The 27,648-nt window shown below is 39.8% G+C and overlaps 1 protein-coding gene across 1 annotated transcript in view; it reads left to right on the top strand.

Moving 5' to 3' along the window:
- CLSTN2 (calsyntenin 2) overlaps positions 1 to 27,648 on the top strand; it is a 707,966-nt gene that overhangs the window by 582,722 nt on the left and 97,596 nt on the right. Inside the window, exons 6-8 of the mRNA XM_075201886.1 lie at positions 1,824 to 2,009; positions 14,281 to 14,529; positions 18,390 to 18,511. Of these exons, the coding sequence (XP_075057987.1) occupies positions 1,824 to 2,009; positions 14,281 to 14,529; positions 18,390 to 18,511 (557 nt within the window). The remainder of the gene's footprint in view (positions 1 to 1,823; positions 2,010 to 14,280; positions 14,530 to 18,389; positions 18,512 to 27,648) is intronic.

The raw sequence follows: 27,648 nt of genomic DNA, 5'->3' as shown, positions 1-27,648 counted from the left end.
GAGGGGGGCCTAGAGAGACAGAGTGACCCCAAACTGTCTTTCTCCATGTCAATTAATATTGTACAGTCTATAATGGCTGAATTTTTTAGTATTTTATACAAGTGGAGGGGGGCCTAGAGAGACAGAAACCAAACTGGCTTTCTCCATGTCAATTAATATTGTACAGTCTATAATGGCTGAATTTTTTGGTATTTTATACAAGTGGAGGGGGGCCTAGAGAGACAGAGTGACCCCAAACTGTCTTTCTCCATGTCAATTAATATTGTACAGTCTATAATGGCTGAATTTTTTAGTATTTTATACAAGTGGAGGGGGGCCTAGAGAGACAGAAACCAAACTGGCTTTCTCCATGTCAATTAATATTGTACAGTCTATAATGGCTGAATTTTTGGGTATTTTATACAAGTGGAGGGGGGCCTAGAGAGACAGAGTGACCCCAAACTGTCTTTCTCCATGTCAATTAATATTGTACAGTCTATAATGGCTGAATTTTTTAGTATTTTATACAAGTGGAGGGGGGCCTAGAGAGACAGAAACCAAACTGTCTTTCTCCATGTCAATTAATATTGTACAGTCTATAATGGCTGAATTTTTTGGTATTTTATACAAGTGGAGGGGGGCCTAGAGAGACAGAGTGACCCCAAACTGTCTTTCTCCATGTCAATTAATATTGTACAGTCTATAATGGCTGAATTTTTTAGTATTTTATACAAGTGGAGGGGGGCCTAGAGAGACAGAAACCAAACTGGCTTTCTCCATGTCAATTAATATTGTACAGTCTATAATGGCTGAATTTTTTGCTATTTTATACAAGTGGAGGGGGGCCTTGAGAGACAGAAACCAAACTGGCTTTTTCCATTTCTTTACATATTTAACTATAAGTGTAGGGTGTAATATACATTCAAAGACGATGGCTGCATTGCCAATATGCATAGATGGAGAGGAAGACAATCTGTTTTGTGTGTAGAATAGGCCTACCAACGAAGAATTAAACTGTTTTTTTGGATGATTTATTACCTCAACAATTAGATTACTTGTCTCTAAAACAGTTGGAGCACTAAATTGGGTTAATTTAGGCCCAAAAACATGGATTTTCCCAAAAAATAGCAAAACAAAACCAAACAAAACCAAAACCAAAACCAAAACACGCAATGGCGGTTTTGCAAAACCAAAACCAAAACCAAAACACGACGGTAATCCAGATCCAAAACCGAATCCAAAACCAAAACACGGGGGTCAGTGACCATCTCTAGTTTTTACTCTACATATAACCTTTTATGTTAACATGACTACAAACAATGCTTTATACGTGCAATTTTAGAAAGGTGGGACAGGTATAGGAAGCACCTCTAGTAGATATAATATTGCAGAGAAGTTAATATTTTTCATTTTGTTAACCCTACCTATTAATTATATTGCACAAAAGGACCATAGGCAAATCAATATAAGATTACTGTATGTTCCATCTTCAGGATCTTCATTTTATTGCGTTTAAATTTGTGCACAAATAACGTTAAAATGCAGTTAACATTACATTCACTTATACCTAATCCGAATAGCCCTTTAAATGCTGACTGTGGATAACAACTAAGATAACATTAACCAATATTTGCAGAGAGGGTAAGGAACCTTTTTTTGCTCCATTTTCCAGTAAAGCTGAGAAGAGCAGGTGGCTTTACCCAGAAGTCCCATCTGCATTAGGAGAGGATTATTTGTATCAGCGCTCAATCAAAGCTTTATTTTTTTAGATACGTGTCTGTGAGTTTTATTTCCCAGGTAACTGTACAGAAACATATAACATTATCTGTTGTCTTTAATTTCAGATTGGGATAAGCGTATTGAATATAACCTTGGATCTGGAAGCGTTGCATTATTCCCTAGCGTCCGATTGGAGACTTGCGATGGTCCTGTGTCCTCTGTCCGAACTAGTATTGAGCTTCAAAACAATCATATTGGAAAAGGCTGTGATCGTGAAACTTACTCTGAAACATCCTTGCAGAAGTTATGTGGTAAGTGGACAGCCGTGTTATATGGCCAAAAACTTTGCAATCATTGCCTCATATATGCAGAAAATGTAGTTTACAACATGGAATAATGCGGTCAAATGCAGTTTCGTCCTCTTAGTTACATTACTTGCCTATTCCTGCACATTTGCACAGGATGAGATGCTAAAAAAAATTCAAGGGGTGGAAGCTGCACTTTTACAGAGTGTTCCCAAATTAGCAACTGTCCGCAAAGCCTTTTTACACTTCTCCTGGAGATGATAAGGTGTCAGCGCATTTCAGACAAGTAGTATATTTATTTGCTGTGACAAACTAACCTGCAGGGGGTTAATAAAGTGCATTGGGATCACTTTTATGGATAATAAACAGTCGCTGACAGCATTGCTCAGTTTAAAGCAGTTGCTTTTAGTTTTTGGCCACACAGTAAAAAAAAACTTGTGCTCCTTTTCCTTTAGTGTGTACTAAACATTCAGCAGCATAATTAGTGTTGCATGGTTTCATCACACCAATTTGACCAAACAAAATACAGTTTAGTGCAATTAAGACCATTATACTTTTGGGATTATTCCGACCTTTTTTTGTACAGCAGAGCTCTCCAGCGTCTGAAGTGGAAGGCGCTGAAACTCTGCAAATACCATAAAAGGTCCCTTAGTTAGGTTAGGTGTACAAATTACTCCCCACTTAGATAAACCAAATACCTGGACTGGTAAAGAACCAGCAGAGAACTATGACTGGAGCTGTTAGTCTATTACCAGAGACACTGTTCAAATCATACTGTGACTTACACAAACATTCCTCTCTCCTACCTATTCCATGCCAGGGTACACTCTGGACAACAATCTGGGACTAATGTGATATCCTTCTACCACCAAGCCAGACACTGCAGCTTAAAAGAGTAAAATATCCTCATGTGACATATGAAGGATGTCCTTGTGCTCCCATGACTTAATTAAATAAAATAAAATAAAATACATTTCCAAAGAACATTATTTTAGGAAAATTTTGAAGTGATATGTTTACATTTGCTAGCAAGTGCCCTCCAATCTTAGACCTCAGGTCCTCAAATGGAGTAATCTATTTTAAAAAATATAACTTTTATAACAATATAACACATATGCTATAGCTGAGTGTCTATAGTAGAGTGTATCTGGCAAATACCTTTCCTGTAGCGTCTCCATCCTCTGACTACATGCGGTCTGTGCAAACCTGACGTCATTTGGTTTCAACTCAGTAGTGAAAATAGGTATTTAATTAAAACCGCTGATGTTGGCTAGAATGTGCTTTGGTGGGACCATGCAGAGACATATAATGACATGCATGGTCCACCATAGGTGGGAAAGCTGCTGACAAGGTAAGTGCTAGATACATTCCACTAGAGAGTGTATCTAGCAAATGGTTATGCACTTTGATTCTGATTCATCAATGGATGCATTCTGAGCGCAACCCACATTTAGTATTATGCACACATATTTAGGCTTTGTGCACTCCTGAATTCATCAAGGCACTGATCTCTAGATGTGTGTTCAGAGCCGTAACTTAGAATTCTAGCGCTTGGGGCGAGAAAGACAAATGCCGCCCCCCTAGCTCTCAATTTTAACCAAACGAACCTAAAATATTCCTAAACTGCGCCCCCCTTCAGCGTTGCGCCCTGGGCGGTCGCCCCTATCGCACAGCCCTAGTTACGGCCCTGTGTGTGTTTATTTATATATATATATATATATATATGTGTGTGTGTATCAGGTCCACTATACAAGATGCTGCAGGATACATTCAATACTTATAAATTTGCAAAAAAATTGCACAGGACAAAAATAATTACTGAATTAAATGCACCTGTTATTAACACAGGCATTACTGATGAAACAATTTTAAAAATATATTTTTTTGAAAAAAATCTTTTCGACAAAATATATTTATTAGAATGTTGGTAATGTCTACTGAGCAGACAATTCAGGTTTACAGTTACTCTTCATTGCAAACACAAGTTATAGCCTGCATATGAGACTGTCAACACTACTGATCAGGACTTTGACTAGCCCTTTATCTGGAGCAAGAGATACAGCAGAAAACCAACTTTGAGATGGATTCGGATGTGGCTGCCTGAGCTTGAGTTTGGTACACCCCTACTGTACACTGACTACGGCAAAACCTCCCTTACCCGCCCAGTTCACTCCCCGAAATCCTAGGTTGTAGTAGGTGTCCTTTGCATTTGATGACGAACAGGGCTGCGTTCACGGACGTATCTCCCGGTTCTGGGCATGCAGAGAGTGATTTTGTGTAGGATACGATCAAAACCGGCAGATACGTGCCTTGATGAATAGGGCTCTTGGGGTTCATTTTGCTAATTTAGCCCACCCGCAAAAAAGTCTTCTATTTTACAAGTGACAAAGGTGCATTTGTGTAAGAATAAACTGTTCCATCACATTTATCTCCAGTTTGGATATGACCATCAATAGTCATGGTCATCCGTGTAAACATTTGCTGTACACCTACAATTATTTAATATGGACAGGCAATGCCTGATTTACTTAACTCTGTTCATTTTGGTTACTGGTTATCGGTTTCTTATTTATTTTTCAGCCGGTTTTGGAAAGGACTGATCATATTTTATATCAGTATTCTCTGACAAGAAAAGACAGGTTCTCTGTTTGAATTTATCAGAACAGACAGGATTTCCATTTAAATTACATTCTATTGCAATTATGGTTTTATTTGCCGAGGTATGTGCGAAAACTAGATTGGAGCCGGCATATTTCCTGTAAAAGGTGGCCTAATGTCATAAATATCTGAACAATTTCCAACAAGAGCATAATTGAGACTCAGAGTGACAACTTCCTGATCTCTGCTGGCAGATCGCAGTTTACCTGTAAGTTTCTTCTGCTCTTCCCTGGTCTTTACTTTTGCTTAAAGCACCAAAGCAATGTTTGAAAACAGTTAAACTGACCATAGTGATTGGTGCAATGCATTGGTGTATATACAGGTACATAGTCGTATGCCGTGATGTGTAGGAAATCTACAGTACACAAATGACTGCCATCTGCTGGCAGCAGCAAAAGTTTCATAGCAAGATTTCCTTCAATTACTCCTTTCCAGAAGAGAAAACCACATCCGATTTATTTTGTAAGCAACAACCAATTAATAAACAAAAAGCAAAACCACAATTTTGTTCTGTAGAACTGGTACTGTACTCAGACACCCATCCAACTGGAAATGAAAAGAACATTTGAAATGATACAACACTACTACATAACTTCTAATTTAATTTTACTCTAAGACAGAGAGCACAGTAATTCTATATAATTTTGGAAAATAATAAAACAAAACAATCCCCCTTCCTAAATTAATAGTGCTACATGTATTATACATGGGTATGCCAAGTGATATAATTCCAAAGCAACCATGCTTTTATTTTTTTAATTTTACTTTTTTTGCAAACTTAATTTTTAAACTGCTTCTTCAACAGAGAGAACCCCACTTCCGTCTCTGAATGGTATGTATAATTAGTGGCTGTTTAATTTATATGTAGGATACACTCTTTTAACTATGTGCTAAATTTGAAGTGTGTTATAGTAGTTGGCGCTGCTACCAGATTGTCTCCATCTATGACACTCTTAACACTTATGATCCTGCATGGTGATCCACTTTAGTGTTGTTTGATGCAAGTGCATACCTCAGTATAGTCTGAATCCGCACTAGACCTAAATGTGGAGCCCTCCCTGGTATATTATTTATTATGCGTTTCAGAATCCAACTTTCTCCAATAGAATACAGTAATCATATCAAATTAAAGGAGAAAATGAGAAAAGGTATTGAAATAGTGTGAACCTCTATTTCTTTTTTCTTTCTCTTGTTTGTTTTTTTTACAAATGCATACCTCCCAAGTTATTAGGGTTAGGGAATTGGGCCAAACATATGCTTTGAGGCAGAACATGTATGAGAAGGAGCTGTGCTCACTTATCACCGGGATGTGTCCATCGTGTTCAGCACTTCCAGGGCCTCATTTAGAGTCAGACGCAATGTGCGTCTAAGACGTGTAGGAGTGGGAGTGTGCCGCAGCTTGGTAGGGTATTATGAGTGGCATGCAACCCTAGTTGCATCCCAGTCATAATACTCTACCGAGCTGTGAGCAGTTCGTGCAGCTAGCTAACTACGTGCGCCACCTAATTCCTGTTGCACAGTTTTAGCCCTTTTTGACGGATTGGGGTAACGAGTGGTACCCCCCAAATCCTTGCACACTTGGGTGCACTCAAAATGTCCTTGAATACCACAAGGTGCACAAGGGTTGCCAACGCCCCATCTATGTAACACCTCTTTACTCAGGGGCGGATTGGGAACATAAAGTGGCCCTGGAAAAAAATCTTGAAGTGGTCTCACGTGGGCGGGACGAAATCAACTGTAGGTGGGGCTAACACAAATGTAGGTGGGATTTAGAACTACTGGAGTTTGGTTGTAGTAACATTTAGGAAAACCTAGATGTGATGATTTAATACACAGTGGGTCATCTCTAAAGCAATGCAGGGAAAAGGCTGCCAGTCCTGTGCTATAAACATACATGAATCCTTTTGCATGATCTGCTGATGGTTTATGCCTCTGTGCTCATACTTGTTTAATTGCCTGCTAACACATCCTTCCAATATTCCCTACCTAGAAACATATTTTTCTTTATTTAATAAGTTTAACTATTACGAAACATGTTGGCACAATCGTATTTGATCAGACTGCCAGAGCAGCATATGAGCACCTCATGCACTGTTGCATCTTCCCCTGACATCATGAGATGCAAACTACCAGTTAAATCTCTCTCTTTAATATATAGAAATTTGTACTGTGTTTCAAAAAATTATCCTTATAATAAATGGTTATCCAGTGCGATCACCACAAAGGGGAAATGCTTAATGCATCTGCAAGAAAATACTTATTTTGTAACAATTGTGTATGAGCCCTAAAGTGATTGGTGGTGGTTTGAATTAATAATAGTGCGGGAACTTTTGGCAGACAATGGCAGAAGTAAAGGGGAGAGCTATTCCAAGGGTTTGCTGGTGATATACTAAGTGCAAAGAAGGACGAATTAATGATTATGTCAATGCAATGGGGGTTGGCCATATGTTCAACAAAGTGATCTGAGAATGGGATCTGTGCAAGGGAGAAGGCAGACAGTGTAATTAATTCAAGAACCACTAAATTATCACCAAAGCTGGAATAAGGCTCTGGGGGGCCCGGGGCACTTAAGACAGTAGGGGTTATCATTTTAGATACATTTTAGACAAATACACAAGCAAAACTGTGTGCACTACTGTTAGGTGCACGCAGCTCCACCTTCACAAGCAGTACAGTGTGAAGCGGAACATACCTCCCAACTGTCCTTGCAGTTGTATCAAACCCTGACTAAGTGAGACAGTCACCCAAATTTGGGACTGCCACACCAGATTCAGGACAGTTGGCAGACTGTCCTGCTCTCTCCTACCTATTCTTGTCACTTTCACCCCCTGTGGCTGCTAGTGTCTTTAGATGAGTTGCTGCTTGTCTGGATCCTGGTATGTTGGAGGCCCTATTTGGAAAAAAATGAATACATAAAATTCCAACCATCCCTGGCATTAATTCAACAGCACCCACATTTACTAATTATGGCTCCCTCCAGCCCCAACTATAAAATAATAGTACTCACATTTGATAAATAGATCTGTTTCCTTCCAACCAGCCAATTAAATTAATAGGTTTCTTTATTAGATGGGAATACTATTTCTCTCCCTCCAAACAGACCCAGCAATAAATTAATAGCATTTACGTTTAATATAACCATTATCCACAACTATCCCTGTCATTAAATAATTAATATTCATATTTAATAAATAGCCCTCCTCCTCAAATTTAGCCTCACATTCAAATATAGACCCAAACTACCCCAGAATTAAATTAAATTAAAGGTCCCGTAACCCCATCTTAATTTAATAGACCCCAGTATTAAATTAAATAGCCCCACCAATAAAATTAATTGTCCCACCATCACACCAGAGATAAATTAGCACCCATTAAATAATAGCCCCTACCTAAACCCCACCATTAAATGAATAGTCTACCCCCCTCCCTTTCTTCAAATCACAAAATATATTAAGGCCCCCCTATTCCCTCACACAATATAGCAGCATACAACCCCTGCTTCTTCACACATTATAGCAGAATACAGACACCCTTCCTCATACATTATAGCAGCCCCCCGCTATAGTTTTGTATCTGTAGCCCCCCTCCCTATAGTTTTGTATGTGCAACCCCCCTCACTTATCTTTAGGTATTCTTCTGCAGCATCGCTCTTTGCTGCTCAGATCAAAAAGACAGGAAGTGAAGTGAACACTTCCTGTCTGAGTGCACAGGTTAGCCTCAGGTCATTCAGTAATAGGCAGGTTCACGATTTACTGATAACAGTACAGGGGCATGTTCAACGTGATAACAGTAAAGGGGCATGTTCAACGAGATAACAGTAAAGGGGCATGTTCCAAAAGATAACAATCAAGGGGTTACTCCATGAGATATCAAGGGGCACGTTCCATGAGATAAGAGTCAAGAGACATGTTCCACAAGATAACAGCCAAGGGGCACGGTCTATGAGATAAATGTCAAGTGACATGTTTCATGAGACAAGGGACATATTCAACAAGCTCACAGTCTAGTGGATTATTCATGTGATGGCTGAGTAAGCTATCAAGTGGCATTTATTAACATGTATTTTATTCTTAATTCTCTAGTAAAGGTTGCCTCAGGTAAAAATGTTCTTCGGTCATGATTATCTATTCACGGGTTGCCTGTCACATGTTTGTAGCGAATATGAATGTTGCCTGCGTAATACTTAACTGAGCGCAACACTGTATGTTCCAAGTTTAGAACAGATTAGACCTACTAACATGTTGCTAAATCTCATGGTCACTTCCTACAATATGGAACATCGGTTTGTGAAGAGATATTGCAGCATTAGTGGAGGACGTGAAGTATACAAATTGATGGGTGAGGAAGGACGGATTAGGCAAACAAATTGGGCAGAACATTGGCAGATTAGGAATGCAGATGTTTCTTATTTTGTGCAGCAGTGCATGAATGTTTTTGGAGCACAAAAATTAGATAAAGAACATGAGGGTGCTTTTTTAGGGCCATTCCTTGTTTTGGGGAAGGATGCACCCAAGCCAGGGGGTTGGCGAACAACTCATCAGAGGGACACCACAACACTGGTATGTAGTAACCTTTATTATAATTCAGTGAATTCCACCCAAGACTAGATTTTATTTATTTATTTGGGTGGCATTTACATCACATGTAAACATTATCATTCCCTTTCTCTGGGATGCTGCATATATGATTCATTTCTCCTTCCTGGATTCAACTTTATAGGTGTGAAATAACTGGCTACGTAATGCTGTCTTAATTTAAATTCAACAAGTTAGAACTTTCAAAACAAGTTTTTTTATTTTTTTTCTGATTAGCAATGGGAGTGACACCATGGATGCTATTCCAGTAAGTCTTAAATGTATATTATATACAATGTACCAGAATATATTGCCAAATTGAGCTAACTAAGCATGACAGCTGTCACACATAATTAGAACACTAAAATGATCTGGAGCAATGAAATTTTGGAGTTTCTCAGAAGAAGAAAAATGTTCCCAACATAAAATACTTGGCTACACTGCTAGCTCTGGGGTTTTGGGACAGAGTTGGCATTTAACAAAAAATATTCTATTTGATCAAAATTTAGATACATTTATACATCATATTTTTAATAGCTATATTCATACCTGGAAACGTTTTTGCATTTATTTCATATATTGCAGGGCTTATTTATCTGTGACATTCCATTGTTCAATTATATTGAGCATGTTTAACAAGTTATTTCATAAATGATCTAGTGTTTCATTTTAGCAGATAAACATTGAATGCAATTTACATAGTCCAGGGGATGAGCGACAGGGGCAGGCTGGTCTGGTGGGTAGAGGGGCATCTGCCCCCCTGGCCGGTCCCATAGTGGGCTACCTTGGGCTGGTGACTGGGCCATCTGCATTTTTTTTACCTATAAAAAAAAGATTCCTAATAGGCTGCTGAATCGAGTCTTGTTTCCCGGGATAAGATTTGCCAGCCCTCCCCTGGTGAGCGATAATAAGAGAGGTGGAGTCTTTTTCTTCCTCACCTGTGGGTGCTATGAAAATCCAGGGATTGGGAAAAGAGCTCTTAGCATGTTGGGGACAACCACTTACTAGATGCCCAACATTTGACCCTCCACAGCTTGATATTGTTAGATTAACAGAAAAGTGTAATGTTCCACAAGATTAAAGACAAGTGCAATGTGCCTCAAGATAACAATCAAGTTGTATATTTTATTAGGTATATACACATAAAGTTGATAATCCGCACAGGAACATAAATGGACCTCCCTTTATTTTTTGTTTGTGACCTTCAAATTATTTCATTTTGTGGTTGGTGCTCTCCCAGAACTAAACTTAGAACCTTGTCTCTTGTTCTTTGCTTTGGATATAATATCGAGACACTCTTTTCCATCCAGAACATTTCATTTAAAAATGTCAAAGTTTAACATCAACATTAGGGGTTCTCAGTTTTTAGAACCAGTAAATATTTAGTATTTTTCTATACCGTTAATTATTCTTCAATCACATTCTTTTCAACAATATTTCAAATATTTTGCAAACAAATGTAGTTTGGGAAGCTTCTAACAAATAATAATACATTTTCATAATTTTGAATTAAATATTGTGGACTGAAAAAATTCCACTATATTAGAACCTTGTCTCTTGTTCTTTGATTTAGATATTCTATGAGATAACAGTAAAGTTTACTGTTCCATGAAATAACAGAAAAGTGTAATGTTCCGCCAGATAAAAGTCAAGGGCCTTGTTCCGCCAGATAACAGTCAAGGACCTTGTTCCTCAAGATAACAGTCAAGGGCCTTGTTCCGCCAGATAACAGTCAAGGGCCTTGTTCCGCAAGATAAGTCAAGGGCCTTGTTCCGCCAGATAACAGTGAAGGGCCTTGTTCCGCCAGATAACAGTCAAGGGCCTTGTTCCGCCAGATAACAGTCAAGGGCCTTGTTCCGCCAGATAAGAGTCAAGGGCCTTGTTCCGCCAGATAACTGTCAAGGGCCTTGTTCCGCCAGATAACAGTCAAGGGCCATGTTCTGCCAGATAACTGTCAAGAGCCATGTTCCACGAGATAACTGTCAAGAGCCATGTTCCACGAGATAACTGTCAAGGCCCATGTTCCACGGGATAACTGGCAAGGGCCATGTTCCACCAGATAACTGTCAAGGCCCATGTTCCACCAGATAACTGTCAAGGCCCATGTTCCACTAGATAACTGTCAAGGCCCATGTTCCACCAGATAACTGTCAAGGCCCATGTTCCACCAGATAACTGTCAAGGCCCATGTTCCACCAGATAAGTCAAAGGGCATTTTCCCCATTCTATGAGATAAATGTCAAGTGGCATATTTCATGAGACAAGGGACATATTCAACAAGCTCACAATTTAGTGGATTATTCACGTGACGACTGAGTAAGTGGCATTTATTAAAATGTATTTTATTCTTAATTCTCTAGTAAAGGTTGCCTTAGGTCAAAATGTTCTCCGGTCATGATTATCTATTCACGGGTTGCCTGTCACAAGTTTTAACATTCCTGCGATGTTGCCTGCGTAATACTTAACTGAGCGCAACACTGTACGTTCCAAGTTTAGAACAGATTAAACCTACTAATATGTTGCTAAATTTCATGATCACTTCCTACAATATGGAACAGAAAAATATGACTTATAAGAGAAATGAGGTCAGTAGGCCTGAACATTGTTCAAGAAACATCTTGATTTGCATGTATTGCTAAGGTTCTGGGTATGTGTTAATTGTTTTGAAAAAAAACAACTTTGTAAATGAAATGAATAAAAAGCACAGACAATGTAATAGGCTCAGGTCTAGTAGGCTACAAACCAAACAAACAATGATGCCTTATCAAATGTCAGACAAGGTGGGTATAGGGTCATTTTATGAATGGAGATGTAACAGATTTTTTGCATAATAGTTTCTTAAAAAATGGTCTATTTGTGTGCATCCTTTCTAATTCAACTGGTTTTTATTTTGTATTAAATAAATAAACTCACAAAGCATAATGTTTCACAGTACAAACAAAGCAGAATTCAGTAAATTGGAAATGGAGAAAAACTGTAATGCTAATAAATACCTGAAAGTAATGATAATGCATAGTATCTAAATGTACATTCAGATGGACAAGACTACAGCTACTCAAACAGGTTTGACAGATATAAGAATTTGAGTGCAATAGGTCTTTCAAATTCAAAGCACTGGAAATACACTAAATAGTGCATCTGAACTAGAGGAACGAGATGTTGAGCTAAGCAGCCTAGTAGTAAAATTAGGAAATGTGCGGCCGAAACGCTAATAAAGTACTTGGGAGCTCCACAATAACCACTTCTAGGTAAGTGAAGCTGTATACTGATTATAAAGGAGGAAGAGGACTTGTAAGGTTGAAGGTTTATAAAAAATATTATTGATTTGGACCAATGCATTGCTAGACCAGAGTATCTATCCTTGTCCAAAAAGATTTCCAGACTCTACTGAGGGGGAATAATGAAGGCGGATGGTCATGTCTTCAGCATAGAGGCCACAGAGGCCACTCTTCTTCTCCAGCAGGCAAATGCATAACTTGGGGATCCAAACTCAAATGGACTGCCATAGGCTTGTTGACAGTGCCATAGTAGAGCGAGAACTTTTCCAAATTCCCTCAGTCATCTGTGTTTCACAGAAGGATGGGGCTCTGAGCAAGTAGATAAGGTCCTGACAGGGGTCATACAGTATCTCTGAGAGCTGCACTATGAAGTTGTGCACATAAGTCCAGGCCTTGGAAAAAAATTAGACATACTTCCACATGGCTGGAACGTTTTGCTCTTTGATTAAAAGATCTGGACTTAAAATATAATATGATTTTTTAGACTGTCTGAGCCCTATGATCAGCATATGCATCAGGGGAGGCTTTTCCTGCCATACAGATGAATATCTATTCCAGGAGGAAAATTCTCTAATGATAGTGGTATAAGTAGTATGCTACACAGCTGACCAAAGCCAATTCTCTTCAATTTGCAGTGACATCTAAATTTGATATTTAGGGCTCAGAACTTTTTAACTGTGTGGGCTACTGTGTTTCCTAGTTTACTATAGTTTATTATATCACACACCCTTATGCTCTTTCCTCATTGATTTAACTGATTTAAGCATTGGTAAGATACCTAAAGCACAGAGAAAAATCCTAGAACTATAATAAATACAATCATATCTAGTTTCTGTTGAACTTTATGTCTTTGAATCTGAACCTCTCTTTGTTTGCTAGAATATGAATGTTCTGCGGACAGACATGAACTTGAGGACAGTGTTGAAACCAATTGCATATTAATACTTATCTTAGTGGTTTCTAATCATATGTGTTTCATTATTAGATTTTAATGTACATTACAATTGTAGGAACCAACTTAATTTCTTACGTACTGTTCTCATATCACTAAATAATACCACTTTCATTCTGCCGCCCTAGTATATGAACCCGGGATATTGCCGGGGGACAGAGGCAAAATCCCAGGTAGACTGCATTCATACTGAACACGGGTTTGCCCGGGGTCTCCATGGCAACATCACAAGAGGAGTTCTGATTGGCTCCTCTTATGATGTTTTTTTTACTTTGCCAATGTGTCTGGTGAGACCCGGGTTTAAAAACCCGGGTCGCACCATTCATAGTGCAGGCTTTCCGGGGCAGATCTGGGAATTACCCCACCAAAAGACCCGGGTCTAATTCCCAGGCCTGATTACCCAGGAATTAGACCTGGCACTATTCATACTGCACCTCAACCCGGGTCGTCTGGGCTTGTCCCGGAAAAAACATGGGTTTTTGGTGCAGTATGAATGGGGTATTAATGTTATATAGAACCATAAAAACATAGAATTTGACGGCAGATAAGAACCACTTGGCCCATTTAGTCTGCCCATTGTTTTATTAACCTATAGTAACCTTAAACCTTAATTAATCCCTTATTCTTTATAAGGATATTCTTATGTCTATCCCAAGCATGTTTAAACTGCACTACTGTATTAGCCTCTACCACATCTGCTGAGAGGCTATTCCACTTATCCACTACCCTTTCTGTGAAGTAGTTTTTCCTCAAATTTCCTGTGTTAATCATCTTGTGTCTGATATGGTTTCCTGAGTGCTGTGATCTTTATTTAGGAGCCTCATCTGGTGCCATTGACTTACTCCCAACTCCCAGTGCTGCCACCAACTGGACAGCTGGTCTGCCTATGGACAACAGCGGCATGATATTCAAATTTGATGGTAAACAGGGAGTGAAGATCCCAGACGCCATAGTACCAAAAAATCTCACTGACCAGTTTACTATCACCATGTGGATGAAGCACGGTCCCAGCCCAGGATTAAGAGCGGAGAAGGAGACAATATTATGCAATTCCGACAAGACAGGTAACTCAATAAAGAGCTTCATATATTGTCTACATCATGCTGTTGAAGAGTTCTGATTGGTTGCTATAGGCAACATCTCCATTTTTTCAAACACGCAGTTTTTATTATTATTATTATTATTAATATCTATTTATAAGGCGCCACAAGGCATCCGCAGCGCCGCACAGAGACAAACAAAATCACAATACAATGGGAGACAGCACAGCACAGTAAACACAGCAACTCAGTACGCTCAATGCACAGCTAGAGAGGGCGGGGAAGGGGGAGGGAGGATCCGCAAATGACGGGGCCCAAGAAGGAGGGCGCGGAAGACAGGGAGACCCCCAGGGGGGAGGAGGGAGCGAGAGTGGACGTGGGGTGGAGGACCCTCGAGGAGGAGGGCTAAGTAGCTGGAGAGCAGAGTTAGAAGTGGTGGAAACAGGAGGAGAGATGGCCCTGCTCAGAGGAGCGTACAATCTAAGGGGAGGGGTGGACAGACAGAGAGACGCAGGGGAGAGAGGGAGAGTAGGGGGACAGAGGCAGAAGATAAGGTAGGAAGTTAAGTGGGAGACAGAAAGGCTTTAAGAAAAAGGTGGGTTTTTAGGGCCCGTTTGAAGCTGGACAGATTAGGGGAAGTTCTGATGGAGGGAGGGAGCTTGTTCCAGTGGAGGGGGGCAGCGCGGGCAAAGTTTTGGATACGCGCGTGGGAGGAGGTTATAAGGGGGGAAGAGAGGCGATGGTCAGAGGCAGAACAGAGAGGGCGGGATGGAGCATGAATAGAGAGGAGGGTGGAGATGTAGGGCACAGTGGAGTTGGCGAGGGCCTTGTAGGTGAGTGTGAGGAGTTTAAAGAGGATTCTGAAGGGGAATGGGAGCAAGTGAAGGGCTAGGTAGAGGGGGGAGACAAAAGAGGAGCGGCGAGAGAGGAAAATAAGCCTGGCTGCAGCGTTAAGGACGGATCGAAGGGGATCGAGATGAGAGTGGGGGAGGCCAGTGAGGAGGAGGTTGCAGTAGTCCAGGCGGGAGATGATCAGAGAGTGGATAAGGCATTTGGTGGCATCTTGGGAGAGGAAGGGCCGGATGCGAGCGATGTTGCGCAGCTGGAAGCGGCAGGATTTAGCAAGAGAGAGGATGTGGGGGCCAAAGGAGAGAGAGGAGTCGAGGATGACACCAAGGCAGCGAAGTTGGGGGACAGGGGAGATAGAGGTGTTGTCGACAGTGATGGAGAGGTCAGAAGGGGATGGGGTATGAGAGGGAGGAAAAACTATGAGCTCAGTTTTGGCAAGGTTAAGTTTGAGGAATCGAGAGGACATCCAGGAGGAGATGGCAGAGAGGCAGGCGGACACCCTAGAGAGGAGGGAGGGAGAGAGATCAGGAGAGGAGAGGTATAGTTGAATGTCGTCAGCGTAAAGGTGGTAGCTGAAGCCGAAGGAGCTGATGAGTTCACCCAGGGAGGAGGTGTATAGAGAGAAGAGTAAGGGTCCCAGAACAGAGCCCTGAGGGACCCCGACTGGAAGGGTGGATGGGGGGGAGAGAGACCCAGAGGTGGTGACAGAGAAAGAACGGTGAGTAAGGTAAGAGGTGAACCAGGACAGGACTGGGCCGGAGAGGCCGAAAGACTGGAGGGTGTGAAGGAGGAGGGGGTGGTCAACGGTGTCAAAGGCTGCAGAGAGGTCAAGGAGGATGAGAAGGGAGAAGTGGCCCCTGGCTTTTGCAGAGAGGAGGTCATTGGTGACTTTAGCCAGGGCAGTTTCAGTGGAGTGGAGGGGGCGGAAACCAGACTGGAGAGGATCAAGGAGGGAGTATTCAGAAAGGTAGGAGGTGAGACGGCTGCAGACGAGCCGCTCGAGAATTTTGGAGGCAAAAGGGAGAAGAGATATGGGGCGATAGTTCGAGAGAGAAGTGGGGTCGAGATTAGGTTTCTTAAGAATGGGGGATACGAGAGCATGTTTGAAGGAATGGTAAATATAGTTTAGTAAATATACCCCCTGATGTACTGATGGGTTGGTGAGTGCGCACTATGAGCCTCCTCCCCTGCTTCTTACTATAGGGTAGTGCTGGCTCTGCATGTACTAAGAACCAGCTACCATAAAGTCCCACTAATGAGTACAGAGTAACACAGCATTCATTGCATTATTTATCGCATTGTCCTTTTGTTTCCATCAGAATGTAATTTCTCCCTAGTGTAAAAAGAAGGTGGGTAAATAGAATCGCTGAAAATTTACATGAATAATTTTACAATGCCTTAAGACACTGCAGAAGTTTTGATAATTTGGAAAAATTGGTAATTTACCAAGGGAATAGGTCTAAGTAATTGTGCATCATTGTAACTGGACACCAAGCACTGCTATATGGAATTCCAAAGTGCATTTAATTGAAAAAATGGAATAATGATAAAATGAAAGTAACCTGCGCAGCTAAAAACTATAAAGGCGGGAAAATCTTTCTAAAAACACCAAAACATATAATAGTGAAAATCAGGTACTGTTATACGAAGTGTAAAAAAAGAAAAAAAAAAACCAAAAGGTATAGCTGCAAAAAACTTTATATGTGAAGGGAATGTAGTCTAAATGTTGACAATGAACATGTTGACAAGTTCATTCACCAGACAGAGTTAAAATGTCGACAAGTTGTGAAGTCCATAGTCACAATATCGACATACAGGGTTAGATTTAAAACGTCAATACACTAAACATTCAAAAGCAAACAGAAGTATTACAACAGCAAAGCATCTTAACCAACCCTAGTGCTACCAGCCTAGGCTGGTACTAGCAAAATCAGGGGGACAAATAGTGTGTGGTCCACATCGATTTTAGTATTACCAGCACTAGACTCTGCCAGTTAAGGATAGTGCCTTTAAAGCGTGGGGTCCCCCTGCCATAATGACAAACCAGCCCCAGGCTGGACAATATGGGTCTGGATTCCCTAAGGAGATTGAGTCTGCAAAAAAAATGCAGACCCCCCCAACCCTTAGAGGTACCCAGTCCCGTGCTGAAAGCACAAGGGCTCTTCCCACATCCCACGGTGGTGAGTGTGGGGTAATAGTACTTTAATGTTAAAAAACATTTTGTTCCTTGTGCGCTACAGGTACCAGCATGGCCAGGCTGCCAAGGCATGCTGGCACTTGGGCAAGCCCACTGGGACATGTAGTCCACTAAGGAAAATGTAAATAAAACACACACACCACTGCAAAAATAAATATAAAATAAATATAGTCAGGCCATGGGATATCCCCATGTTATAAATAGGGCTAATGCGGCTAAGAGCCCCGGAAGCTCTTTAGAGCTAGTTTAGGATTGTAAATTAGGATTTTTTGTTTTGACAAACAAGGATCACTTGGATCTATAACAGATCATGACCCCTCGATGCAGGTGAGTAATTAATGCTAGTCCGCTTTTTTTAATTTTATTTTCTTTTTAACTGTATTGCCAGCGATATTGTCGACCAGCGGTATTGCCGTCTTAAATCTAACAGTTTATGTTGACATTGTGACTGTTGACTTTGCAGCCTGTTGACATTCACAATGTCGACATTTTAACCCTGTTGATTTAATAAACATATCTACGTTCTGTCAACATTATGGTGTCAACATTTTGAATGTCAACATGTTCATTGTTGACATTTCATAGCCAACCCATGTGAAATGTGCATTGGTTTGCTTACTTTATTCAATTGGTATAAAAGTTTTGTACCTGATTTCTGCTATATTGTTCTGTATTAATGAGCCTCAAGTTGGAACTTCACAAGATGCAGTTATTGAATGTAATAACACTTCTATCTTGCCATGTACCATAGAACATATATATAATAATATTAATTTTGTGTTGTTTTGATTTCATTGAGATGTTCTTCAGTGTGTTAGAATGCACATCTCTCTTTCAGAAATGAATCGGCATCACTATGCACTGTACATACACAACTGTCGTCTTGTCTTCCTGTTACGTCGTGATTTTGACCAAGCTGACACATTTAGACCTGCTGAGTTTCATTGGAAATTAGATCAGGTAGGAAATGTTCCATGCTCTACTCTGTGGAGTTTCAGAATCATTTTTTGTCCAGTGTTCAAGCCTGGCTCGTACAAATGAAAATAACTGTGCCCCCACAGCAATGTGCAACCTCTGTTAATCGAGAGGTCACTTGGCAAGCACTACACTGACAGGTGGTCTTTTTAGAAGTCACATACAAACCATGGAGACATGTTTGTTGTACAGTACTTAATTATTGTATTTTCACATGTTATTGACTGCACTATCTCCAGATCAATATATAATTTGCTATGGAGCAGCTCTCATTTATAAATGTTCTTCAAGCTGAAAATATGAAACAAGTGTCTTTATCATTTATATTAGAACAATATTATACTCATTATATATATAAATTGTTCTAAAGAAGATGCTAGACATATACAGTATATATAAATAGTTAATATGTTGTTTGTATCTCATAAATATGTATGTTTTATATAATTGTAGATGTCTCTCATTTACGCTTTGACTCCATGGCGCATATTCAATTAGGTCTGGCGATCGCGATTACGTGCAGCTGCGCGTGTAAAGTTACAATACGGTACTGCAACATCGCGGATTTCCCTTCGCAACACTATGGGGTGCGCACGGAAATCCGCGTTGTTGTGGTAACTAGAGGTGTGCAGCCGCGCGTAATCGCAAGACCTACTTGAATATGCCCCCATAAATCTTAAAAATCATGTGTTTAGTATTATTATCCTCTTAATTTGCTAGTTTAAATCAAGCTTTTTACTGAGATTCTTCCCATTTCTGTGCATTGGTGGATTGATCTGGCTGCATGTTTATATTCAATTGAAGTCCCATTCATCTTAATAATACTTAGAACTTGCCCCAGTACAGTGTAGCTCCAATATCATAGAGCAAATACAAGCATATTTCCCCCTCTAACTGTCACACATTTGTATTGTCACTAGGCCATGCCTCTAAACTATTGTATTGTTAGTGGATTATCACAACAGAATAAGATTGACAGAAGATCTCTGGTGGAGGTGTATTAAATGATTGGGAAGATATGGAAAGCAATAGCAGCTGTACTGAATGGTGAGCTCTGACTTACTGACTCCATCATAGAGACTAGAACAACAATTGTTTTATGCATTAATTCCTTAACATTTAAATCAAATACAAAAGGAAAATAATATAGAGTCCCTTGCTTTTTATAAAGTCGTAGGCCACTCTGCTGGTTTTGAAGCTTGATGCATCCCATATAAATAACATTTTGGATTCTACCCTTACATAGTGAACTCCAGCCAAGGTTACATGTTAGTTGTGGGTAGAGCTGTTTTTAATGAATATTCAGCTCTTTATGGACCAGTGTAGTTTGCTGCATCTCACATGCAGAACTTGGAGGTGTTTTCTCCTATGCCCGGGCATGTCTTGAGAAAGAATAAGTATCTCAAGAGCAGCATGAGCTGAATTCATTACAGATAAGCAGTGTAGGTCCCAAATGCTTTGCAAGTACACCTTTAACCCAATCAGTGCCTGCAGGAATCTTTAACACTGTAAATGGCGCCTTGCTGCAGGCTTTTCTATCATTCAAGTGGTTAAGACTATATACAGGGAATTCAAAGAACCAAATTTACCTAAGCAGCTGGCGAGATAAATGATAAATGAGTCATGTTAATCCTACCAGAGAGAATTATTCCAAGTCAATTCCACTGTATCCAGCAGGGTCTAAGCCCATTAGCTTTCTATCCCTTAAAGTCTTTTCTGACATAGTTTATTTGCTAAGCTTCTACCACTCTGATCCCTTCTCTGCCCACCTCAGTGACAATCATTTCTTACAGATCTGGATGATTGCTTCTGGGCTGAACTGCATGTCAGATGCATTCACGAGTACCAAATACAATACCCTTCTGTGTGTACAGTGTCCAACTAGAGTACACACTAAGAAATATAACTACAATATATATGTAGCATACACATTTTATGCTCTAAGTGCAGAATAATAAGTATAGATTTTATGTTAAAACCATATCTGTCTTGTGTGAGGTATGGCTGAGACCCACATTAGTTTGCAGCCGCTAGTAACTCTCTTGGTAAATCTCGTAGTCCGTACAAGCTTACACCTCAGCTACTAGATCTTACATTGGCAACTCTAATAGAGGTAGAGGTGTTTTGAGACTCCATTATAAAATAATATTAAGTATGTAAAGCCAGAGAAATGGACATTAGCTACTGCAATATACTAAAGAAACTTACATACTAAAAAGTACTTTATATATAATCTTAGATTAACCCAGCGGTTCCCAAAGTGTGTGCCGCCACTCACAAGGGTGCCGCGGCGCTGTCACAGGGGTGCCGCAGCCAGGGGACAAAAATATACAAAAAACAACTTACCAATTATGCAGTGCCTGGGACCCAGGATCCTCCTCCCTCCTCGCCTCTCACTGAATGTGACGTCATCACACGTGACATATTCAGTGAGAAGCGGTAGGAGAGAGGAGGATGCTGGGTCCCAGGCGCCGCCACATTAGTAAGAAGATAGAAGAGAAGACAAAAGAAATAGAAGATAGAAGACCAAGTATGGTAAGTAAAGAAACAGAGGGGAAGGTAAAAGGAAACAACAATGGAGGGGGAAAAGAACAAAGGAGGGGGCAGATTGAGGATGAAGAGGGGCAGACAGTGTGTGTGGAGGAAGAGGGGTAGACACTGTGTGTGGATGAAGAGGGGTAGACAGTGTGTGTGGATGAAGAGGGGTAGACACTGTGTGTGGATGAAGAGGGGTAGACAGTGTGTGTGGATGAAGAGGGGTACACAGTGTGTGTGGATGAAGGGGCAAAGTGTGATGATTTTTGTACATGTGGTTTTTTTTATTTTGTTTGTTCTTATTCCTCTTAATATTAGCTGTAAATTATTCTTTGACAGAAACATAGTTGAAAAAAATATATAAAAATATTTTTTTCCCTTGGATTTATGTGTATTATTTTTGCAAACAACTTACTAAGTAATTCTGTCCTGAGCTAAATACTACCTTCGTTATTTTGACTCAAATACTGGACTGCTCGGTAATTATTTTGGAGGGGTGCCTTGAAAAAATTATGGAGACTCTAAGGGTGCCGCGAACTGAAAAAGTTTGGGAACCACTAGATTAACCAATAACATGATAACATGATGCTCTGTCTTCAAATTTTGCTGACACCAGCTGAATAACATGACAGGTGAGGGGGGACCAATGGGGGGGGAGGATTCAATGTTACAACTACCTACTGCTAGTGGTATCACCATAATGAATAACTCATGTAAGTGCTTCTATTAGAGAATATGGCCTTTAGGATGTTAGCACATTAGGCTAGCCAAATTTACTAAAGTTCTCCATTTCTTTATTTCTCATGTTATTTAGCTCATCTGTTTATGTGTGAGCAAACATATGTATTGTGTGTAAGTTACAGCTGCAACTATAGGATTTGAGATCACACATATTATACACAGCCATGGAGGTCTATGCATCAAGCTAATTTGACAATTATAAGATGCAGAAACAACTGTTTCCCCGTCTTTTAAGTTTCACAGAATCCGTTACAGTGGAAGTGGTGTGCACATACGCACAGCACTTCTTCCTCTCCCCGGCAGCGCCAGGCTGCCAGTAAATAGTAAAAACTAATCTAACCACAGGGGTCACTTCCACAGGATTCCCAGAGTAGCCCCAGCATGGTGTATACAATTTGCAGTGATGCATATTTACTGGTACCGCATATTATTAATGCATACACCCCATGGTCACCAACCCTTGGTGATATTTTTGGCTGTTTTATGAAAATATAAATCCCAACATTTTTACTGACATATTATTTATGTAAATAGGAACATGGTTCACAATATGAACAAAGAGCATGGCGGGGCTCAGCTGTTATAGTTAAGTGTCTCACATAATTTTTTTAGTCCCAACCACTAGTTTAGCTACAATCTTTTATTCCGTTAATCATGTGAATAGAACTAATCACAATTGCTACACTTGCGACAGGAGTTTAAATACTAGCGATATCACTTCAATTCATTTGACATGTAATGGTTACCGGCCTCTTGTACTTGCAAGGGAATCTCACTGACGTAACAAAATGGAGCAGGTACGGACCAAAAACCTGTGGAGCTCTGCAACACGGTAATAAAGCTTTAAGTCCACGAGTATGAATTCAAGTGGGTTTGGTGACATTGAAAAAACATTCCATTCTGTATTGTTAGTTATTTTATTTACATTAGTGTGTATATATATATATATATATATATATATATATAGTGACACGGGCACACTTCAGGTGGTGCACACACGAATACCTTCTTGCTTTTACTTTGCTTTTTATTGTCAGGATGGCAAAGTAATTCATAACATACAATTTGCATACACTTTTCTTGTGCCCCTAACACCTGTCACTGTCTTGCATAAGTCACACACATACAATACAAAGACAGGTTTAAATAGTTGACATGCCTCCCACAGCCCTAACTTGATGAACAGATGACACTCCCACCTTGCCTTTAAAAAAGGGTTCTCTGCAGGTGCTCTGTTTAATTGCAGACACACCCTGTCAGCCTGCAGCTTGCAGTGATAAGGATGCCTTTTAAACCACTTCAAAATATGAAAGTTAACTCAGACTCTACTAACTATTCTTTTGTCACACATATGTCCTCCACCTGTATCTCTTTAACTAAAGTGAACTACTGTACAAATGTGTAACTCTATTTGCTTGCCAGCTAAATACCTAACTATTCTTTTAGAAGCCTGTGGCAAACACCCTTTGTCACAATATATATAATATGTGTATGTGTAGCAACTCAGCCTGTTTTCAGTGCAGGATTGAAATGTTATACTTGTTCCTGTTACTAGTTTTATTAAGGTTATATTAGAGTAGATTATAGTACATTGTGTTCGTTCTGCGTATATATTTTTTTTCCTGTTTTTCATATATATTCAAAACTACGAATAGAGCAGTGTTTATGGCAAAACGCAATAGTTCTAACCTGTGATATTACACTTACACAATCTGTTTTTAAAGAGGAAAAATATACCAGCTGTTTTCAAGTTTTTGGACAGTGATTTATATTGAAAAAAAAAAAACTAGCTTGTGTTTTACAGATTACTTTTAATGAATGTTTTAGTGCATCAGAGAATATCCAGCCTTTAAATAATAAGTGGGCTTTAATATCTGCTCATTTACTCTGACACACAAGATTGCATTTAGTTATTCTGTAATGATGTATCATATCCCATTAATTCTTTTCCAACATTCAAGTGATCTTTGGAGCTTCTCAGTGAGCAGACCAATTAATCTCAAGGCACAGCGAGACATCCCAAAAATGCTGTCACATTTCACTAAATAAGTTATGGCATTGTTAACAGTCATGATGAATTATTGGATAATAGAAACGACATTGTAATAGTTTCTGGAGTTGAATTTAGTGTTAAAATATTTTACAGTATACCATAGGATTCTGTTAAAATGCTTGCTTAATAAATCTTATCTTATTACATTTATAATGATCCTACTGGGTTTAAAAAGCATATCACTGTTACATAAAACCGAATAATGTGTATACACTAAGTAACAGGTTGGTAATATGGGGCCAGCCCTATTTAAAAAGATGTTTTACAGTTTTGCAATTGCACTGGATAATATAGACATGAATCCCCTGTTACCTGTATCAGAGAACTGATTTGCTACTCTACAGTGAAAATAAGCTGTCCATAGAGTTTGTACAGAACTCTATAGAAGAACCTCCAATGTCAAATCCAGCTGTCTGAATCCGGTAACATGAGGTGGATTTAGGAAGGGGTGGGCTTATTTTCTATCAGTGGGGGGGGGGGGGGCAGGAATGTATAAAAGGGGTTGTTACAACCAATAGGTTCCTTGCATTCAAACTGTATATTAGGTCACAATATAATTTTGTAGACTGTAGTAAGGCATAATTGTTTTATACCATATTTCTGTGCATATTAAAGCTTTGAAAGAATTATAATTAGAAGCGACTGTTTGGCAGGTGTGTGAAGTCCTGTCTACACTGTCTCTATAAATCTTTATGCTTCACCATTTCAAACTCTAGTAAGTTCTGCATTCTGTAGAGGAATCATGTCTGGAATACTTAAGGAAGGTCCAGTTCAGCTGGAGGAATATCTAAAATGTCAAAATGTGGAATGAGACAAATTTTCAACAGAACAGTTCGAAAAATGTTGTTCCCTCTAAATGGCACCCATAAAAACCTTGTGCTTGACCTTCTGATAATTTCCAATCTGCTATGTCTCCTAGTATGTTGCTTATAACAGGAGCAAGATGAAATGTCCAGACAAGATTGCATTTACCTTAATTAGCCAGAGGCTTGGAGCGACACTGGTCACATGGCAGCATAAAAATGGCTCTTACTTTTCTTCACGCTTTAAAAATCTGTTTGTCTTTTATATTGGCAATAGAAAGCTGGGCATAAGGGTGCATTTTGCAATATTTCATTATATAAAAAATGTGTTTAGTTATGATGACTTAGGTCAGTACAAATTCTACGTACTGTGTCCAGGTGTCCGAATGCAAATCACAGGGAAAGATTCACTATTATAAAATTAAAAAGTACATATATTTTTGTTTTATTCAAGAAAAAGGGGAAAGTATATAGTGGCCACAGAATTTGATAGTCCAGTAATATAGGACATGCTCACTTGTTACTGTTAGCTTTTCTTCAAGCAGCAAGTAATGTGTAGCACGCATAAAAATATCCACTCATTTTTTTTTTGTTGATTGATATCCCCCATTTGATAATATGATGATCTGCAACTATTGTTTATTTGCAATTTATGGTTGAGAACGTATTCGCTTCTCTGCAGCACTAAGGGGTAACTGTTTTGCAGAGAGCTGCAACATTGGTTCAACCAAGCAAAAAAAACCACTCACAGCAGTTCTGATTTCCTGCCAAATGATAAAATAATGAATTGGGAAAGAAGGGGAATGTGAGAGCACAGACTATTAATATTTTTATTTTTTTTTCAAACTCACTGGAAACATGTCAGCTACACTTTCAAGAACAGCATATATATTAGACTAGGGGTGGCCAGACTTTTGGACTCAGTGATCCTCTCTAAACTCAGAAAATCATTTGTGATAAATAATTACATAGTACACAATATTTATTAGATCTACTAGTCAGTGACATTTAAAATAACAAATTCATCCAGTGTACACTTCTATTGAACCCATTCAATAACAAAATGTATTACAGAAACCTCATTACAATTTCACCTAGGTAGCCCCGGTCTTATTACAATTTCACCTATGTGGCACTGATTTGCTCTATACAAGGTTACAGTCAGTGCACAAAAACAGAATGAATAATGGAATCAGAAGGTGATATTGATAAGGGACATTATTGAAAGAAAACTAACGCATTAATTATGCAGCTTAAGCATAACAATGCAAAGTGGCAGATCCATTCACAAACTCTTGCATGCCCAGCATTTTTAAAAAACTCAGCAGTCTGCAATTTCAGGTACCTGTTACACATAGTCTAATAGAGAGTGTAGCTAACTAATAATTCAAGATAGGCAGGGCGTTCTCCATTATATGTAGAGATAAGTTTCCCAAAAACCGAGCCCACCCGAACCTAGGGGATTCTGAGTACGGCTCGGTACTTTCGCGCTATTTTGGATCCAAAAAGGAGGCAAAATGTCATCGTGATGTCGTTGGATCTCGCAAGTTTTGGAATCTATAAATACCACCCTCCATGGTGATCTAGCACCATTTGAGAAAGGGACAGAGAAGGGGTAGGACAGATTATAGAGCAATTGGGCATGCAAAGTGATATATGAGAAGAGGAGGGTGGTAGCAGTGTTAGAGAATGCTCCATTGCTGAAATACAAATATAAATGTACAAGTCCTTGCAGGATTGTTTTCTTAATTTGCACTACTAAGTGTAGGGTCTAATATACACCAAAATCGAAGAGCTGCTTTGGTAATTTTGTCATTGCTAAAATAATAATCTACAAGTCCTTGCAGTCTATTTGTCTGAATTTGCACTACTAAGTGTAGGGTCTAATATACACCCAAAGACGAGTGCTCCATTGCTAAGAGTCATTGATGAATAGGAAGACATGCAGGCTTGTCTTCTGAATTTGCAGGCAAATTCAACAGTGTTATATTAAATAAACAGACATATAGGGGAAGAAGGAGAAGATGGAGATGGAAATTTAATCATCTTCCTCTTCCTCAGGACTGTCAAAGGTGTTAAAGTCTCTTAGTAGGCTGTGGATCAGACTGCGACAGTCCTGGATGGTCATCTTCTCCCTTTTCAAGATGAGGCGATTCCTGACAAGCCAAATAGCATCCTTAAAGCAGTTCATTAGGCTCCAGGCCTCCTGGATTGCCCCAATGATGTGGGTCCCAGGAAATAATCCATAAAATACCCAATGGTATGAAAGTCAAGTTCTGGGCACACTGTCCTTATGTTCATGTTCCAAGGCATCCAACAGTGCCTGTGCAGTGGGACAATCCCAAAAAATGCGCTGTGCTGTTTCCCTTCTGGTGATGCAGAAGGGGCAGTGGACATATTGGCACAGGTTCCGGGAGTGCATGAATGTACTGAGAGGCAGACCGCCCTGGATAGCCATCCATGCAATGTCTTTGCATCTATTAGTCAGCCTCTTAGAGGCCACATTCTCCCACACGTGTTTTGTTGTTGCAGCAGGGAGCCCTGGAACAGACTCCATAATGTCTTTAGCTCTGATGAGCTTGTGGACAGTTTTTGGCTTCCACAAGTATGGTTTAACTCCCTCCAGATGGTGCTACCTTACAAATTGTCCAACATCCAGGTAAAACCAAGGTGTAGTCCATTTGTAAGGAAAGGAGCTGTCCCATTTGTGCCAACCAAGGGTCCTCCAAAGAGGCAGGAGGACAAAGCGAGACATGGACTTCCCAGCAGAGCAAATGTTCTTTTCAATAAGAATTCTGTTGATGCAGTTGCAGACAATGAAGGCTCACTGCATGGTGTAGATATCCGGAATCCCTTTCCCACCTTTGAGGGTCTTCTTGTACATGACCGCCTGCTTCACTCTGTCAGTGTACTAGCTGTAGAATTACCCCAGTTATCCAAGGAACGGGTGGAGCGATCAAATGAACCATAACTGATTTCATGATCCAAGG

The sequence above is a fragment of the Mixophyes fleayi genome, chromosome 3 (genome assembly GCF_038048845.1).
Source record: "Mixophyes fleayi isolate aMixFle1 chromosome 3, aMixFle1.hap1, whole genome shotgun sequence".
Lineage (NCBI taxonomy): Eukaryota > Metazoa > Chordata > Amphibia > Anura > Limnodynastidae > Mixophyes > Mixophyes fleayi.
The sequence above is the reverse complement of the archived record's forward strand: the minus strand, read 5'-3'. Positions and strand labels throughout refer to the sequence as shown.